Source organism: Colias eurytheme, chromosome 12 (genome assembly GCF_061535395.1).
Source record: "Colias eurytheme isolate Ceu_HAF_F1 chromosome 12, ilColEury1 Martin Lab GWU primary, whole genome shotgun sequence".
Taxonomy (NCBI): Eukaryota; Metazoa; Arthropoda; class Insecta; order Lepidoptera; family Pieridae; genus Colias; species Colias eurytheme.
Window position 1 is genome coordinate 6,929,471 of NC_142991.1, and position 20,932 is coordinate 6,950,402.

A 20,932-nucleotide genomic window follows, 5' to 3' on the forward strand; every position below is an offset into this window, starting at 1 on the left:
TGGGCAAATATAAAGTGACATACCTGAATTTAACTTTACTACTTTTCTTAACAAATACTGGTGGGTAATAATCGTCATCATCATCCTCTTCTATAGGAGGTAGACCGGCAACCTGCAATTTAAAAAAATTGTTGTAGTGATTATAAGCGAGTATTTTTTATGTAATTTAGATTGTAATACATATGTAAAACAGTTACAGAACTGCATTTATAAATTATTTGTTTAATTCATGTTTGTGTTAAATTTAGACACTTGAGCTTAATTAGCACTATTGGAGATGGGATTAATCGACTCTTTTACTTGTAATCCTGTAGCCACCCAAATCAACGAAACACATTCACAAACGCACTATTCATCTATCCACTCACTTCCGTATAAAAGTGTCCATCTTCAAAGTAATGTATGCCGTTCTCTTCCGCGAGTTCCCGTAACGCTCTCGGCGGGTAGGACTCGAACACGCCCTCCGGTTCGGGCGGCGCGGGGGGCTCGCGTGTGACGTCACGCGCTCGGTCCCCGCCCGCGCCCGTGTCCGCCTCCAGCGAGACGAACTCGTAGCTCTCGTCCACTGACTGCATACTGGTGGGACAATGATAATTTTATATTATCGTCGGATGGGATGTGACAATTGGTTTTTTTTTAAATCTTTTTTTTATTAAGGGATTTTTGTCCTAAAGGACGATGACAATCCCATCGTACCTTGTATACAAATATTTAACACATAACGACAATTGGTTTTATTGAATTGAAAACTTACAGATATGGTATATGTTAATACTAGATTTCCGCCCGCGGCTTCGCCCGCGTTTGCAAAGGAAAACCCGCATAGTTCCCGTTCCCGTGGGATTTCTGGGATAAAAACTATCCTATGTGTTAATCCAAGTTATCCTCTATATGTGTGCTAAATTTCATTGTAATCGGTTCAGTAGTTTTTACGTGAAAGAGTAACAAACATCCATACATCCATACATCCTTACAAACTTTCGCCTTTATAATATATATTAGATATTAGATACGCGTATAAACTTTGTAACATTTTGACTATGATATCTGTGATCATATCTGTTATTTACGATCTTTAACAATAAAGCTCATAATATTTTAAACTAATGTATGAAAAAGTATAACACAAAAACAAAGTTTGAGATATGTTTATAAGTTCTTTTACTAATATTCTCAATGATTTTGCGTTTTACACGCTTCTGTGTCACATAAAATACAATCAAGGAAAAAAGCGATTATTACTAGGTATTTTACATTAACATTTAACATTTCAAGCATAGTATAAAATAGTTTATATGAATGCACAATCACCTCTCGTACGAGAGCACAGACTGGTAGCTGTCGTTGAGCGAGACGCCGTTGTCGTGCGGCAACGCGTGCGGCGACAGCATCGCCACTATCTCTTGCGCCTGCTCGTCCGACAGCAGAGCTTCTTGCCTTTATCGTGATAGAACATTCATTATATAGTAAATGTTATTATTTGTCAAAATCATACTATACAGACCGGTCTGCATAGGAAACCTGAAACTATATAGAAAATATATGATTTCAGTTATCATGTCACGTAAATCGAATAATAATAGAACTTCGATGTGTATTATGCTTTTAGGCTTTCCCATAGGTACTGATCGATCTTAACGTTTCACTCGGTATAGTTCATAATTCTTAGCTAATAATTTTATTATTTATGCAAGTACGTGAAAATATGTTTTTTTCTTCAATATCAGATGTATTCTGTATATCAATAATTAATAGAAAAACATAAAAATATCTTATCTTAAGCCTACCTATTGAAGAAGAATAGAATTAAACATTATTATCGCCTTAAATATTGTTTGTATTTAATCTTAAAAACGAATTAATAATATTTATGATTTAGAACACTGCCTAAATTACACTAAATTAGGGCCAATTGATACTGCAGTCTTAATTATGTAAACTTTCTTTCATACTGAGAACAACCATATAAAATCACGAATACCTGTTTAATTCCAAAATAATTACATTGTTGCGAAATCAAAAACACAAATCGCAAGACATACAAAGAAATAATGTCCGCAATCAAAGCAACATTAGAATAAGTAGAAATTACACGTCTACAAAATGGCACATACATGAAAGTAACAGTTGACGAGAACTAACCAAGCTTACCTAAGTTTTTTCTCCAGAATACTGCAATGTGATCGGGCAAGAATGAAGCGTTGTGCAGGCAGCATGCAAATGATAAAAATACGACGTTTAATTCATGTATGAAGCTGGCAGTAGAACTTATGATTCGCAAATAGTATACTTACATGTATAATAGATTGTAAATAAAGAAATAGCGTGCAACAAAAATAATATTATTACAATATAATAACATTTCCTAGCTACATCAACACAAGAAAGTATTGAACGAGAAAGAAAGTAGCGTATATAATAAGTCTCATAGAAACAGTAAAGCAACATTAAAAGACAATAGAATAAAAAGTTTATTACATAACTATAAAGCAGTAAATCGCGGTGTATCATAATTGCAAAAAATCATTAACTCTCATGTATTAAACATATTATACCATTGAACATTATAAGGCTTAAGAGTCGGTCAGCCGTCGTGCGATTATTACCAACACTTAGTTATTAATGTAAACAATAAATCGTACTGATTATCTCTTGCTGTAAACAAAAAAGGTTACAAAGAAAAACGAGTTAATCAGTGTTCAAAACTGTAACACATAAACATCATTCATATCGCCTTAACTGCGCAAAACCGGCATATTACGGCTGTAAAAGCATGATAACTATTAATTTAGTTTAATTCATTTATCTCATTTATGTTCGGTATGTGAGTCGCACCTGGAGCTCAAGAGTATCTCGGCCTCGTCCGGCGTCATGCTGTCCGGCTGCTTGGCGTCCGCGTCGTCGTAGCTGTCCGCCGCGTCGCCGCGCGCCTCCGCCGGGTTGTCCTCCGACACGCTCCATTGGCTGGTGGTCGATTTGTCGAGCACCTCTATGGAGCCTTGGCTCGCTTCGCTCACTACTACGCCCGAATCCTAGAAATAAAGGGTAGGGTGAGATACAAGCATAGTTTCGGGCATTCTATACAAAAGTTATTATGTGTCAGAAAAGTCACGAAACTAGGTAGACAGAGTTTAAGGGCTTTACAATAGAAATATGTATTTACAAATATTATGACATTCTTTAACCCATAGCATATAGGTAAGGGATAATTAAAAAATCATGTTTTATTATAAGCAACTAAACGAAGCCCTTGCAGCTTAGTTGACCATGTACAGTTCTAATATGGGTAAAGTGGTTTATAATCCTAGCAAAGAAACAATTAATCGGCTTATGATGAACTTACTAAGCCTCATACACAATGCTCTTTAACATAATATCCCTACATATTCAATAGCTAGGTACATTATTAAATTCAATATACACATACATACTTAGATAAAGTATAATTAATTATTTAAGAGAGTACCTAACCCAAAAAGATCTCCGCCAATCTTCTTTTCATACACACATTCGAACGATCATAAGTTACTATATTTCTCACCACCCTATTCAATAACCACCCACACATACATTCCGTTGCTACTGACCTGCTGTAAAACCGACAGCGTATCCGGGTCGGATCTCGCGCGTTCCGCATCGCGTATATCGCGGGTGAGAGGCGGCGGTGGTTCCCTGTACTCAGCGGGTCGCAGCCTGGCCACCACCTCTGGGGAGGGCTCGTTGAACCCGCCCTCGTCCGACACGCTGGGCGTGCGGGAGCGGGTCCGACCCGTGACCTCATCCGCCTCTGATAATTTGCGACCGCCGCCTACTGGAATATGCCAATTTTAGAGTCTGTAACTTACATGCCACTAATGTTAGCAAAATAACAAGAAAGTTGGATAGCTAATATTCTATCAGCACTATTAATAATATAAATACAAACAAATCATGTTAACATGTGTTTCATTCATTATTCGACGATTCATTTAACGTAAAAAGCGATCGCTAAAAATTTGCTACAGTACCGACTTAGAGGTCGTCACAATAACAAGATCACTTTTTTTTTATAAAATGAAGATAGAGTATAATAGTGTTATAATAATATTTTTAAATGTAACGATGTTATTGCTAACACGCGATGTATTTAGGTTAAGAAGAAATTAGGTTAATACTTCTAATTTTGAAACTAGTTCGACCACAGGTACTCGCATTAGGTCATTAGCGTGCAAGTATCCGGTACAATAAACATACATCTCACAGAATGCTATTTCGATATTCCATTGATTCAACTATTTGGTCATGAAGATATTTTCACAAAAGAAAATTTTTGTTCCAATATTCATAAAAATTTTACCGTAAAAAAAATCTACATAGTAACGTCATATTAAAAACGCAACGGATACGTTAATACCAAGGTTAATACCAATGAAACTAATAAAGTAACACAGTTTAATAAGCGATAGGTAAATAAAATGACAATCATTTAGTCGTAGTGGCTAATGTAGTACATTGAGCGGCTGGCGAGCTTCGTATTAATTAACACCAGTGTACGTTCAATGGGAGCTTTGTTTGCTATTAATTTTCTGCCATAGCTACACTAAGATTAGACTTATCGCTGAAAGAAACTACTACGCCAGCGCACCGCTATGAAAAACTTTATTGTTTCTCAGATAAGAAACGGTTGTACAAACTTGAAGCAATACGGCAACTGATGATCTAATGAAAACATTTTCTCATTTTTCTTTTGTATAAGTACATACTTGAGCTCAATAGCTACTTCTTTTCTTATTCATACCACGGCTTTGCGAATAAGTCATCGTTCTGAAATTTTATTAGGTCAAGTTTCCTAATAGGGTGCTGTCATAAAAAATATCTTTTTAACTCGTATTATATGTATCTTAAAACAAGCTCCCATCCTACACAATAGCTATATGGGGCCTAAAGCTATACTGATAGTGAATTCAATGATTTTGAAGAGAAACAATTAATAACTATAACATAATGAAATCATACCACTCGAGACGTGCGAAAGATAAGAACTTTTGTTAAACATTACATTTTTTTCTTATATTTATTTCAGTCATTATGTTATTACTGATTCAGGCAGACTTATGATTAATGATTATAGCACATATGAACTAATAAATCAAGGTCATTACCAACACAATCATTAATTATTTATTTGTTATTTACTTATTTATTTTATAAATAAATAGATTTTTATACTGCATTAATAAACTGGAAAATACTAAGGGCCGATTTTTCAATGCTTGGATAAAACTTATCCGTCCAATAAAGTATTACACGATAATATTTAAATGTCACGTAAACTGTCAAATACGGGCAATTAGAATACGTTTTTAAAATGGTAGTTTTATACATTATTCGACGAATAAGTTTTATCCAAGCATTGAAAAATCGGCCCTAAGGGAAATACATTATACTTATCAAAATACTTTACGAACGTAAGTTTTACCCGAAAAATGTCTAATCAGATCTGACCATTATTTTATATGATCCAGAATAAAGGCAACCTATTTTCCTGAAGCAAGCAACGCCGCAGGCCAATTTAATTTATCAACCATGAACGTAAAATATTTATGTATCTGAATACATTTAATGAATCAAATCTATTATGTTAATCAAAAGTCACGCACCGTTAAAGCGAAACATTTAACATCTCACTTGCTTTCATTGAAGAAAGAGCATTCAATATCTATACATCCGTCTCTGACTATATTATGTATATACGTATGTTAAAGGGAACAAAGGTAACAAACCAATGCAACACCCGCAGAGGCGCATATCGCACGGCCGGTGCAGGCAGACCTGCTTCACTTCATCCCCACGCCATCGCGAATCCTGTGTGTCCGCACTACGCACACTCACCCGCACATTTAACTCGAAACGCCGTATTTTGTATAATTTCAATCAACTGCCCGATAATATTCTATATAGTACTGCGCGCGCGGTTTGATTTTTGTATATCATTGTAACTCACTTGTAAAACATACACAATTTTCAGAACTGTCTCAGAAGCATTTTTAGAGTCATTCAAGCATTTTTTTAAAATAACGTGTTTGGGTATCTGAGATCTCTAAAAAATTTGTGTCAAACTGCTTGATACACCATTGAAACAAAATAAACATGAAACGATGTATATTTTGATGTAAGATAATTTTGTAACTTAATAACTACTTGTAATATGAGCATTCACTTTAAATACAATCTTTGGCAAAAAACTATCAAAAATGAAAGAAAATCACAAAAAACTACAAAGATGGAATCGAGTCCGTTTCCCGTAAATGTGTTGCGAAAATTTAGCCGCAGTTGTTTTTAGATATGTATCTCTAACGTTTTGTGAGATGAATGCACTTATTCACAGTTGAATTCAAAGTGTACTTCACAAACAGAACCGTATATTAAATTATAAAATGAGCTTCACGACACAAGCGAACAATTGAGATTATATTAAGTGTCCCAGTTAAATGCAAAGTAAATAGGTAGGGGCGTACAGGACGACGTCGGTCGAGTTACTGCGTCGTCGCGGCGGAGGCGGCGCCGGAGCATCTAAATCGGGATCGACTCGCAAGTCTCGCAACTCAAATACCTTGACTTCCTCAATATTACATTGAACCCGCTGAGCACGAGACCGCCAAACTAATGTCAATCCACACCCACTTATTCCAACCTCTGACGCTAATTTGCAAGTGTTTGATACACTTCTTCATATGATTTAAGATTTTTATCCGTTTATTTTCCAATTTCAATTTGTTTATTTAATGCGAGCGAAGTTTATACACTGAATATGAGAGAGATGAGTTTATTAATGTTAATAAAAAGGTGGCGGCGCCACTGATAAACCGATTAAAACATTTGAATGACGTTATTATCTATATAAGTAATTTTATTTTAATACATTTACGAGTACTTTACTAGCGTAGTTAAACAAAAAAATGTTATGATAGCTTATCGATAACGAGATAAATATATGTATCTTTATTTTTAGGAAAACATCTAAAATAATAAATACTTACATTGTGATGGTGAAACTGGTGTTGGAGAGGTGGAACGCGGCAGACTGTGCACTGGAGATGCTAAAGGTGACGTTAGCGGTGACCGATGGACCTCATCAATGATGTTCACCGGTGACTCCGGTGTTGAGGATCGACGTTTATCCTTTTCCTCCCAATCCGCGCTATAATTGTTCCGTTCATACTTTTCCTCTTCAAATTCAGTCGGAGATCTTGGAACAACATCACACACATCCGGGCGCTGTGGCACAGAAGGTGCAGGTACGTTTTCCTCTAACACTTCTTGAGAAGACGGTATCGGAGACCTCGGTGGTCTATCATATAAGATTGGTTTAATGTCATTGTTATCGGCGTCTGTCTCCAAAGGAGGTGAAGACTCTTCAGTTAAGGAAGTGACAGGAGATATGCTGTCGGTATGTAAGCTTTTGTCTTCGGGTATTGGTGGTGGTGGAGACCTTGGCATTCGTACAGGTGGAGATGGTAAGATTTTGTGAAATTTGACAGGAGAAACACTTCCTTCACCCACTATAGTAGTTGACGTGGTAATTGTAGATACACGTTCCACAATTTTTGGCGAGTGTGAATACATATCAGTGCGAGGTAATGGTTTAATTTCTTTATCAAGCACATCTTGAACATCAGGCGATACAGAAGTCCTTGTTTCCGTTTTTTGAATCACTGTTGAATAAATTTCACCTTTAACGATAGGCGAAGTTTCAGACCTGACGGTGGGAGATATACCATTATTGGATCTAGGGGAAGGTAATACAGGTGCGATATTTTTTACAGGACTAGGTGATTTCGCAGCATGTACACTTCGATTGACTAAAGCAGAAGGCAGAGTTGAAGGACGTTCCAAGTGCGTGTCTCCAGCGCCCGGCGAGAGGGGTGGAGAGTACACACGAGACGGTACAACATATCTATCCGTAGCTTCTGGCGACTTTCTTTCCTGTGCTATATATTTATTTTCTACTTTTTGTTCATTTTCATTTCGAGGTCTGGATTTATTAAAATGAGACGTCCAATTCCTTTGCTTTTCAATGAGTTCCTTGTTAAATCGTCTATCAGGTTTTTCTGGTTTTGGAAGTACACTAGGTTTAACAGGCTTAGGAGGCGGTTGTGAAGCACCATTGGACAGCTTATCTCCATTAACTGCAGGAGGATATACTGCAGTCGGTGTAACACTACACCTAGGGGGACTTACAGAACCTGCGGAACTAGATCTCGACCGAGAAGGTACTCCGGGTGAAACACCACGCGTTCCAGCAAAACTCGCAGCTGCCGACGGGGACTTCTCAATACGAAAACCACGATTTTCTTCTCCTAATTTTTCAAACAACGCTCGGGCGTTGTTGAACCTAGCCAAATGACTTTCAGTTCTAACAACCGACACATCACTTCCACGCATATCTTCGTCGTCTCTTGACGGCATTCCTTGGAATATATTTGCTATTTTTGAAACTTTAGTGCCGTGTACACGTTTCTTGCAGTCCTCCATACTAGCCGGGTACGGCCGCTTCAATCGAATCTGGAAAAGAGATAATCCAGTGTGAACAAATTTTGTACTTTCTCATGACTTTCCTAATAATAAAATAAATAGGCCATTTCTTTCAATGTAAAACTGATATGAAAGATAAGCAAAAGAGCGCAGGTTGTTGGCGCTCGACGCAAACACTAGCGCGCGGTGCTATCACTCACGACCTGACTCTGCCGTGTGCCGTATAATTTAACTTGAGATAGCGATACCACTGATAAGGTCCTTACTCATATTAAACGATTGTGTACGAAGCTGGCATTGTGTTGTTTTATTGTGTAAGGAATTCACTTCATTAAACAAGTACATAATTATTATTTCTATCAAATGTATTGACTTACGTGGTGAGCCTGTAAGTTCCATTATTTCAATAATGAGATAACAAAAATAAATCCTTAAAATTTTAATAATGAAAAATAATAATGCACACAAATGTTATGTTCACTTAATAAAACTTTATCTACCGACAGACTACACTGTGTGTGTTTGAAATGGATTTCATGATTAGATTATTTCGATAAAACTTGATAATAATTCAATCACTAATTAATCAGAAATTGTTAATGCAAATAGTTGTTTGTTCCATATATTTTTTTGAAAATATGTATTTTTCTACTTTTATGTTAATTTTTAGTTTTACATCAGTACAAGTGTTAGACGCGCAAAGATGTGAAAAGGCTCAAGTGTGTATTACCGATTTATCTCAAACAGAATGTGGTGTAGGTTTCACTTTAACACAAAATAGCCACATATTCGGTTGTTGTCCTGGCTGTACGCCGACAGGTGAAATCGATGAGGGAGACAATGACGATGATGATCATAATTTTGGTAAGTATTCCGAGAAACCGAATAATATAACTATACATCAACATCCTAAACTTGTCAATGATAATAATTCTTTGATTTTCATCGTCTGTAAAGTCGAACCTTTCCTAAATTAATCAATGTATTTATTTTTAGTGTTTATTAAATAGATATTTATAAACGTTCAATAAATTGTTAGATCATCAATGCCGCCCTCCGGCCAACTGCTTAGCGAACGGATGGTATGCGCCTGTGCAATGCAAAGGCGATGTTTTTACTGGTAGGTAAGTAATAATTACAACAATTATGAAATCAGACAAGAAGTCCTTTTTCGAACATCCGAAACATGAAAACGATTTCTATTCGGATTTACGCAACAAAAAGGAATAGCAAAATCATTAATAATTTATAGGATATCGATTAAATACTAATTAAGTTATTATTTTTTTCTAGTAATTCCATAATGGATTTTACTATTTATTATTAAAGTATGATAGAGTGGCATTACATATTAACAATAATAAAATAGGGATTCAATATCAGATCTTCTACAATACAATTTTCATGTGTTCATCGTCGCGTCGTATAAACTCAAACCTTAGCTACAATTAAAAGAATAGGTACACATTTATTATTTCACGTGATGTCAGAGCAAACAAAGCCTCAACTCGAACGTTTCACTGCACCAATTCATTTCTATTGACATTAAATGTTTATACATCACAGATGTTTCTGCACGGATAAAAACGGTAACAGAATATTTGGACAAATGTGGAGGAACCAAGCGAGCGAGATGACTTGTGGTAAGGATCTTTTTATATGAGATGATTTAAATTTCTTACCTGCGCCATGATAAAAGCTGATAAGAGGAAAAACTTCAAAGTAATACAAAAATATATATTTTTAATACGCAAAGGATTTCACAGCAAACAAATAAAATAAAAATTATCCTTAATATTTAACTGTCCCACGGATTGAAAATTGAAAGATAGAAAGACATTTCACTTCAATGTCAAATAAACATTTACAGATGGGATATAATCAATTAAAGATATTACAGACAAGACAAATTTTATTTTAGGACACATTTCTACTTCAAAGTTCACATGTTTCTAAGCACTAGCTTCAAGACGCAAACGAACTATGCAATCCAATAAAATATTCATAATTCATGTAAAATATTCATTCAGCTTGTAGCAGGAGTAGGCATGAACTAGAGGAGGAAGGGCAAGTTGTTTCACTACACTGTTCATCCAATGGTGATTACGAGCCATTGCAATGTAGCAATGGCATGTGTTGGTGTGTGGAAACAAAAACAGGTCAACCTAGTGTCATCCCTGTTCCAGAGAATGATATGAAGATGTTGCCTTGTTGTGAGTATCACGATATTTAAGTTTCTTTTATAATTTTTGACTCATTTCTTATGTACTTTACGACCACTTATCACTATATGTATAGTATTAAAACAAGGTCGCTTTCTCTATCCCTATTTCCTATGTCCCTACGTCTACTTAGATCTTTAAAGCTACGTAACAGATTTTGATGCGTTTTTTTAATAGATACTAGATATAGAGTTATTCTCGAGGAGGTGGGTGAAGCCGCGGACAGAAAGCTAGTTTTATATAGTACTAGCGGTCCGCCCCGGCTTCGCCCGTGGTATATATTTCGCAATAAAAGGTAGCCTATGTTCTTTCTCAGGGTCTAAAGATTATCAGTGCCAAATTTCATCAAAATCAGTCCAGTAGTTTTTGCGTGAAAACATACATACATACCAACCTTTCCTCTTTATAATATGTATTAGTATAGATAAAACCCATACATGGAACTAATTTATATTAAAAATGTAGAAATGGACCCCTTATTTCCATTTGACGGATTTATCAATCACGGAGCAGGAGTAGGATGTCGTCAATTTTTTACAACAACAATCAATTATTGCCAATTAGATTAATATTGATATAATTACATACGGTCTACTTCTGAAGCTGTGCTCTCAGCCTACACAGAATTTTTATTTTCAAAACCAGTACATAATATTATGCATATAAATATTTTTCAGTGAAAACTCGATAGCTGATTTGCTTGCATTTTATTAAATTTTTAATTTCTTTTATTACTATTAACAATTAAGATAGTGCCTCGACGGTCGGTGAACAGTACTTACGAAGGTGCGAAAGTATAGCGTTCGCATTGGCAACAATACATAAGGAACAATCGGAACATGGAACCAATTTTTATGGAAATCCAACAACGTTCTGTGATTACGACGGAAGTTATGGACCATATCAAATTCAGAATGGAATGTAAGTGTGAGGTATTTTTAAAGCAAGTTGAGTTACTTTACATATTTTGTAATAACCTATGAATCATCAATTTTAAATACTTACTTTACATTATATTATAACTACATATTTTCAATTTATTATATCATCTTTGGTATAGTATTTTGTACATTTTTCCAAATACAATTTTTGCGTGTTGTACACCATTTCATTATGTTTGGTCATACACGGTATACAATTTTTATATTATACTAGGACATATCCAAAACGATCACACAATAGAATGCCAATACCAATGTTTAGCAACACCGTGACTAAAGCTCGATTCATTAGACTTAACTTTCACTTGAATAATTTGTTATATATATTAAGTAGAAAACTAGCTTTCAGACTTTATCAATAACAATTTTCAAATATTTTCCAGTGCCTATTGTACCGGCCGTGATGGTAAAATTCTTGGATCTTGGCAGGTTGTTGTCAGTGAAATGGCTGGAATTAATTGTAGTAAGTAGCTTATATCATGTGTTTTCACATTTATTCGTAAAACACCTATCCAAACGTACCCTAGCTGAAATACAAAAAAAAGTCGACTGAAATAGAATTTCAAACAGTCCCCACAAAATAAGAGCCTATAAATAGAAATCCATTTCGTAAGGGAAGTATTTCTGTTAGGGAAATTGTTACAGGACTTTAGTCTTCGTTACAGTATCTCGAGTCTTGATTATCAATGGATATCGTTCATGTGTCACGTCGACGCAAGATACGCGGAAACGTATATCAGTACAGTTAGTGCACAGTGCACACGCATTGCGGAGCGAATTCACGGCGACCGGTTTGCGACCGTGACCCTATTCCCGACATGTTGTGTGACTCCATTCATTCTTGACGCTCTGCTGGAATGTGGGAGTCATGTATAGGATCTTTTACCAAAACATAACTGTTGAACCAGTTCTCAGAAAACGAAAGTAGTCGCGATATCACAACGGCAACGATACGGACATAATATACATGTATGTTTGATAGGTGCGATGCTTTCAATTTGCACTAAACACATGGGAGAGTCTCTTTTTTGTTATATAAAATTAAAAGCATTCCGATGTATTGATTTCTATGTTTATTTAATCAAATCAATGTCAAAGTGCGAGGCTTTTCCCATAAAAGACAAGATATTGTAGGCGTAAATTATATAACTGGCGCCACAGCTTAATATGGTTTAAAGACTTAAGCCACTTTAAAATGTAGAATTTTATTAATTTTATCACATGATTAACTTTTACTCGACAGGTAGGTAGATGAATTGTTTTGTCCCAACCGATTAAGCAATAAAATGTAATTTTATAAAATAATTTAATATAAATAGTTTGACTGTTTCATAACGGACCAAAATAAATATTAACTACTATAAATAGTAATTAGTGGAATTAATAAAGTGTGTATTAGTGATAATAACTCCTGGTTCAGGCTCTCCTTTTATAATTGTGTAAACACAGGTCACAGTTTATTTATTATTTAATTTAACGAATGCAAACGTTATTTATGTTACATATTTAGACGCAGTTAAATTGGGGTGAGTAGCCCACTTTAAAAAGACAAAAAAAGTCATTGTTGTCAACAAAACATTAGATGACGTAAATACGACCTAAATTTATTAACATCTACCTCGATCAGATGTTAAAAATAGTGGAAAAGTTTATTATAATATGTTTTCAGTGCCATGAAGTACGATAACAGTTTTTCATCCATGAGACATGTTGGAAATAACATTTTATATCTGATAATTGTATCAAATATTTTCAGACTGTGCCCGCGATTCATCGATACATTTCCCGGAGCGAGGTATGACAGTATCCGAGGTTTGCCAGCCGAACGGTAACTACCGCCCCAACCAGGTCGCGAACGATATAACCTACTGCGTGGACTCCGACGGGTACGCCATCGAGAATCAAGATGATTGGCCACCCGCTTGCACGAATGCTCTTCTATCATCGTAGCCTTACAAATTAGGTCCCTACCGCTGAGAAAGTTGAAATGGCAACTTTTAGAGAGCTATGTTTCTACACAATAGTTGACTCTTTAGCGCATAAATTGTTGTGCATAAGTTCGCAAAATATTATAATTAATATCTATTCTTTTGATGATTCTTTTATTATTTTAAAAACGGAGCTTCCCGAATCCCGAATGTAGTCCAATTTAAATTTGGTCTAGTTCTGGTAATTTGAAGAATTTTAGCTTTTGGTTAAAAATAATTATTTACTAGATGCATGAGGATTATTAGATTAGTTCAAAATAATACATACATAACAAATGCTCGCGTGTCGCAAGGCATAAGCGTCGCGCAACGCGTGTCACCCGACGCCGCGCGGCCGCCGATCCGCCGCGCTAGTCCTGCCATCTGCAACAAAGATCGGATTACTGCAACCACACTTCACCTTTACCAGCTTATGATACAAGGTCACTCGTATACACACTTACACCACCTTACACGACGTTTGACGACACCGATACTGCTTAGTCTCTTAGACGGCTGAAGATTAGCTATAGCAAAGGTAACCGAGTGAAAGAAAGCCTACATTAACCTAGTGAAAATATTCATGTCGCTAAGATTACGAACTACTACATTAGATATTATATTATCAGTTATATCCCCTTAGGTCCACAGAGTATCGGTACATGATAATATGGACTTTTGTAGTGGAGCTAGAAAAAAGAAGTTTATTTAACTTTCAGTATTTCTGTAAAAACGTGCATTTATGTGTAAATTCCCAATCAAATATATTACAAACCTAATAATATTAATTATATTATGTTTTACTTTCGAATTGGTTGACTATCCTCCCTTTGCATTGGAAGGATATCATTCTTGTTTCCTCCATAAATTTCCTTAAATTACTAGTAAGTACTAAGTAGGTAGTAACTGAATCTTCTACCTTGCTAATGCCTAATATACCTATTGTATTACAGGAAAACGTGTTGATTGCAATTCGCTATCAAATTACAACACTAAAAATAAGTACGGGCACGATCAATATCCTTCCGCATAAAATTACACAAAAAATGACCTTAATGGTTAATAAAAACGCGGTTTAACAAGAATTATGTATAAATTATGATTACGTATGCGAGTTATTGATTTTATTTCATAACTTTTAACGTTCAATGAAAATGTGAAAAAAGTACGTAAGTACAAATATTTATTACTTGTAAATATATTATATACTTTATATTATATAACTTTTTCGGTAAGTACTAGATAAATAGAGGGATAACTTGATAACTGTACTTAGCGAAAAACTAGCAAATGCATAAAACTAACTTATGCATTTAAATTTTAAACAATCAATATATTTGATACATTTGTTACCACTTGTGTTAGATTGTAGAGTAGGCTTCACAAGGGCAAAATATGAAGGAGCTAATAGGATTTATGAAAACGACGTAGAGACGAAGACGCGATGTAAAGTCATCGTTTATCTATTACATATTTTTCTTTATTTATTTTGTTTTTGTTTGTTTGTCAATGCTGATGTTGGATATAGTTTTATAAATCACTAGCCACTCGCTTCGAATCCGCCGTGAAATTTAACTAAAAATAGCCGATGTCCTTTCTCCTGATTTTTTGGTTACTACCCACTTTGAGTTTGTACCCGTGAACAGACAGACATGAATGTCTTAAAAGTATTCGAACGTAGCTGTAGGTATTTTAGTGTGCTAAGAATTACTTACCATACAAATTAAAACCTAGTTAATTTTTTTTTTCGCATTACCATTCAGATTTATCAAGCGTATATTTAAAAGCGATAAATAGTAAATTATACAATTTTTAACTCAATCGTGAAACAACTTCAAAACAATAAATATTTTATTTTTCTTCAAATATTTGTTTACAAAATATAAAACTGTGTTATGATAATATTATTCTGTTATTAGCCTTGTAATCTCAATATCTTATGGCCAACTATTAGCGATAATATTATGATCTAGTGATTTGTTTCAGGGCCGATTTTTCAATCCATGGTTAAAACTTCTCCGCCCAATAAAGTATTATTCTACACGATAATATTAAAATGTCACCCGTAAACTGTCAAAGACGGGCAAAGAATACATTTTTGAAATGGTAGTTTAATACGTTATTCGACGATTAAGTACTAGTGAAAAATCAGCCCTTAGAAATGAAAAGATGCCTACGTCGATAATTATAGTCCTTTCCACCTAAGATGATTTCTGTGACACATCGATTTTTGACACGTGTAGAGATGTCGGTTACTGAAATCGTATCAATTGTTTCCGATAATCGATAATATTCTATATGGAAATGAAATCGATTTGAATAAAGTACCAAAATTAGTTTTTTCGGCATTTCGCCAACAATTAACTAAGGAAACTTAGCAAACAACAGCAACAAAAAGTCAACAATAACAATTAGTAACAATAACAGAATACCACGTAAAGTATCAATATAAAAATGCAATTTGTATACAAGGCTGACGCACTCGTACAGACGATTGACTCGATTGACAAATGATCACAAGATGGGCGCCGATTATATGATTTTCCAACCCTATGATTTTTCAACGATCCATTTCATGTACACGAATTGCGTAGGTATTATATTTTTGTGTTATTTTATTTTATTTTTCATTATATTAAACTAAACAATACTGTTTTTGATTTATAAGCTTAAGATGTTTCATTTTTATATTTTTGGTAATAATGCCGCCATAAAATAAAAATATTATGCACTAAAATTATTTTGACTTTTTAAACATAAAATTCGTAATTCGGAACACGATGAAGTGTCACAGGAATCATCATAGGTGAAAAGGACTATAGTTAATTACTTATTTGCAATGCCGAAGAAATGTTAACAATTCATACGCATTGAAAAAATCTACCTATGAGTGTAAAGAGTAAATAGATTCCTAATGATATATACATTGTATTCCCGGAATCTTGAGTGTACGCTGTTAAAAAAACAATACAGCTTTAGTGGTGTAAAAATAAGACTAACTTTTTATCCCCTGCGGCACGCTCCTTTCTTTTGTCTAAGTGCACTACTACAACATACATGAACAGCCTACCTTGTCTTTCACCCTTATTAGCGAGCGAGCGTGCGATATTTGGACTTATGTTGAAAACTGTAAGTCGCAATAAAAGAAACACAATAATATGTATGATTAGTGATTACTATTTCTCTTTGATGATTAGGTAGGTATGAGAGGTTTGCAAATAAAACTCAATGAAATAATAAATATAAAAAAAGACGGATTGCACTCCGGGAGTGCCGGCAGAAGTGAAAACTTGATTATTAACGTGGAGCATGTTTGATATTTTGGAATGGTATCCGTCTTACGCTTTTTCGATCAGGTCACGTGTGCTGACGCGAGTTTAAGATTTTATACCCATTACAGAAAAAGTGCTCAACGCCGCTAAAGAAGTTTTCACTTCAAAAAATTGTTGACAGTGTTATTGGTGATATCGATTATCGAAGGGTGATAATATGTAGTATCTAGTCACGATGAGATAATAAAATTAGTGTTCATTTATTAGGAAACTCTTAATTAAATAATTTGAATATGACTAAAAGCAATAAATTCCAAATTAAAGCAATCCCGTAACTATCACAGGCAAAGATTGATTGTTTTGAAAAATAAATCATACGTATAGCGTGTAGAAGGCGTGTAGGAACGCGAACGTTATCAAATTGGCAAATTAGTTGAAAATTTGAGGCTGTAAAGTATTGAAAATTGAGATCGCGCGCGTTCCATCGACACGGCTCGGCGCTCACAAACGAGTTACTGGATCCATCGAGTGGAGGGTGCTAGATCGAGGGCGGAGGGTGGGCTCATTGGCCACTTGAACACGTTACTTCTCTGTAGATATCACACGGACAAATATAACTATCAATAATTCACTTTAATAGATTTTAACGCTTATTAATTATCTGGTTATAAAATTATGTTATTTGTTTGTCCACATGTCCACACAGTTGGTTTTGCTATAGCAAACCGTAACCCGTGTGGTCAGAGACCTTTATTACATAATAATTAAACTCAATAAATATATATATTTTTTAATTGAATAAATAAGTATATTATATTCATTCTATAATAGGTATGTACAATGTACATTTGGTATCTGCTTCATGGCCGCAATTTCACTTGCATGAACTTAAAACTGTCGCGCGGTAACCTTTGCCCATACAATTAATCACTCACGCCATTTTACGAGTTTTGTTTTCATGGTAATAAGAAGAAAATACTTTTTGTCATCCACATTAAAATATCTTTTTATCTTTACAACAAAATTCGCCCAAATCGTCATTTAAATAATGGAGATATGGAAATGTATCTAAACATGTTTTTTTTTCTCATTAATTAATTAAGAACCTTATTTTCTCATTCAAGCATAGCGTGAACGGGTACTACTAGCTTTATATCTTAGCTTTATATCAGACGAGATTGTGATCAAGCGCCCTACAAATAGTAAAAAATATATATTTTTATTCATTAGGATTAGCCATTAGCTCATTAATATTAACATCTTTATGTATGTACATAAGTATATACTTATAGCTGTCCCGTCAAACATTGTTCTGCTGTTCCCTTGCTACTTAGAGAAATAAATGTCGGCTGACACAATTTTTCATGAGAATTGGTCCAGCCATTTGGAGGAGTATGATAACTAACATTGTAACATGGGAATTTTGAATGAATGAAGGTATGAAAAAATTCTTTATACAGCCTAACAAAATAGAAGTAATACATACAAGTATTACCATCTGTATGTAAAGAGGGCGATCTTATTGCTGTAAGCGATTTCTGCCAGATAATTGGAATTTTATATTTATATAAGAGAATCTTCTCTTATATTGTCTGGCACAAATCACTTACAGCAATAAGATCGCCCTAGAATATACAGAGAAATATATCGCCCAAGAAATATCTATTTCTTCTAGGCATGTCTATTACTTAACTCTTCCTTAATGGCTGATAAGATTAAAGAAAGAAAGGCTGAAGAAAGAAAGACTAAACAAATAATTACTTAGACGCAAGTAGTTAATATTTTACATGCAACAATTAATTTTGTGTATGTAAATGATGATGTGTCATCCATAATTTAATAAATAAACTTATTAAATTTTCATACATCCACTCAAGACCATTTCTTTTTTACTTTTCATCCTGTGAACATAACTATTATAAGACCACAGATATGTAAAATCATGTGTATTAGTGTTTTGTTATTCAAGTGTTTATATGTTAGTTCAAGGCTTGAATAATATCAAATACCTACTATAGCATAAAAATTTTGCAGCCAAAAACAAAATATAAGCAGCCGAGGTCATTAAGGGGGCGCATAAAGCAAAATAACCAATCTTCTATTAGATGATACGTGTAATATGCAAGACCAAATCTAAAAAATAAAATATATATCAAACTAGATGATATGTTCAACGATTCTGTTTAATCAAAAACATAAAATATTAAAATTGACTCGATAAAAAAAAATCACCAAGTTAGCTCTAATTTTCACACTTTTACGTTTTCTACTTGACATGGTAATACTTATTATGATTTTTTTTTCATAAACAATTATATTAAAACATTTGCAAGATATTTGTCAGAGCATTTTGTGTAATTACTTTTAGTTTTGGTTTTATCTGCGATAAACCACTTTTGGCGCTCCTTTTTTCTCGAGATAAACGTTTGATTTTGTCACGGTAAAAGTGGTTTATCGCAGATAAAACCAAAACTAAAAGTAATTACACAAAATGCTCTGACAAATATCTTGGAAATGTTTTAATATAATTGTTTATGAAAAAAAAATCAAAATAAGTATTACCATGTCAAGTAGAAAACGTAAAAGTGTGAAAATTAGAGCTAACTTGGTGATTTTTTTTTATCGAGTCAATTTTAATATTTTATGTTTTTGATTAAACAGAATCGTTGAACATATCATCTAGTTTGATATATATTTTATTTTTTAGATTTGGTCTTGCATATTACACGCATCATCTAATAGAAGATTGGTTATTTTGCTTTATGCGCCCCCTTAAATAGTTTCAGAAGGCACATAGACTTCCATATTATGTATCATTCAGGTTTTATTAATCATTAAGTAATGTACCTAAACTGTTATTATTTTGGATTATTGTTTACAAAGAAAAGGTATTTAACAAATTAATATTACACTTTATTAAGTGTAATGTTAATTTTTAAATACACCAGTTATTATTATTCTATTTCCAAGTGGTGTTCATTGGTAATTGCAGGCTTTTATTAATTATAAAATACAGTTTTATTAATATCAGTAAAATAAATTAAAAGAAAATAAAGGAATTAAATATAGCTATTTCAACTGTACATACCTACATTTTGTAAGAAAAGAAATCTATCTCTAGAATGTATGTAGGTACGTGTTTATAAATGCGTATAAGTAAATTTCTCCTGACTATACGCCTTTATTATCGATTTATGAGTAGGGGATTATAGCCTAACTATATTGAAATTAAAATTGATTATACACATATCGAATCATGTATAATAAGAGTAAACAATTAAATAGAAAAGCGATGCTGACCTTATAACAGCGTCACGTTTTCTCCACCTTGGTGCAATCCGGTTTGCCACATCAATGCTAGTTTAATCCACATAACAATATAAATTTATCACAATAATACACTTTTCACTCGTGATAAAAGGTATTCCTATTGGGTACAGATATATTTTTTTTAACTACCAAACACACCTTTTAAATAGCGGTCCAACACAAACAGTATTCGAAGGCCTATGAACTCCTCATAGGGTCAATACAGAAATTTGCGTTTAAATACTTTTCCAAAACACTCGTTATACAAACACTTTTGTGTACATTGCAGACTATCCCTATGCTTATCAATTAGGTATATCTTATAAAATTTTATAAAATTCTATACACATCACTGAAGCCGCTCTCTCACGCTCCCCTGTCTTTTTCGGACTCGGTCGCAACTCGCAAGTCGCAACTCGCAACTCGCAACCTACTTGGCACTTCACATCACTCGATTCAGAAATTCTACCTACAATCGGGATTGTCGATTTCTGACTTATGATAATGTTGCTAGTGTAAAAAATTTATAAATTTGCTTGTGCAAAATTTTTAAGGTGCAATTTTTTACAAGAATTTAAAATATCAATAACTATAATTATTATATTATATTATATTATAATTGTCCGTATTTATGCAAAATGGAACCACTCGACAAATTTCGTTTTTTACGTTTATTGAAGAATACTCATTCAAAAGTGGTCTAAATT

General features: G+C 34.1%; 2 protein-coding genes across 2 annotated transcripts in view; one reads left to right on the forward strand and one right to left on the reverse strand.

The window, feature by feature from the left end:
- Nucleotides 1-20,650, reverse strand: part of Spn (protein phosphatase 1 regulatory subunit spinophilin) — a 41,537-nt gene extending 20,887 nt beyond the window's left edge. Inside the window, exons 1-9 of the mRNA XM_090107862.1 lie at nucleotides 20,217-20,650; nucleotides 13,934-14,028; nucleotides 7,020-8,544; nucleotides 3,588-3,811; nucleotides 2,836-3,032; nucleotides 2,152-2,172; nucleotides 1,312-1,437; nucleotides 369-576; nucleotides 24-112 (exon numbers count right to left, since the gene is read on the reverse strand). Coding sequence (XP_089963988.1) covers nucleotides 24-112; nucleotides 369-576; nucleotides 1,312-1,437; nucleotides 2,152-2,172; nucleotides 2,836-3,032; nucleotides 3,588-3,811; nucleotides 7,020-8,514 — 2,360 coding nt within the window. The 5' untranslated portion in view covers nucleotides 8,515-8,544; nucleotides 13,934-14,028; nucleotides 20,217-20,650. The remainder of the gene's footprint in view (nucleotides 1-23; nucleotides 113-368; nucleotides 577-1,311; nucleotides 1,438-2,151; nucleotides 2,173-2,835; nucleotides 3,033-3,587; nucleotides 3,812-7,019; nucleotides 8,545-13,933; nucleotides 14,029-20,216) is intronic.
- On the forward strand, nucleotides 9,110-13,771 carry LOC149904118 (uncharacterized). Its single transcript, XM_090108069.1, has 7 exons — nucleotides 9,110-9,378; nucleotides 9,554-9,638; nucleotides 10,081-10,157; nucleotides 10,545-10,727; nucleotides 11,486-11,657; nucleotides 12,061-12,140; nucleotides 13,434-13,771. The coding sequence occupies exons 1-7, from the start codon at nucleotides 9,114-9,116 to the stop codon at nucleotides 13,625-13,627; spliced, it is 1,056 nt and encodes a 351-aa protein (XP_089964195.1). The 5' UTR covers nucleotides 9,110-9,113; the 3' UTR covers nucleotides 13,628-13,771.
- Nucleotides 20,651-20,932: the final 282 nt, after the last annotated feature.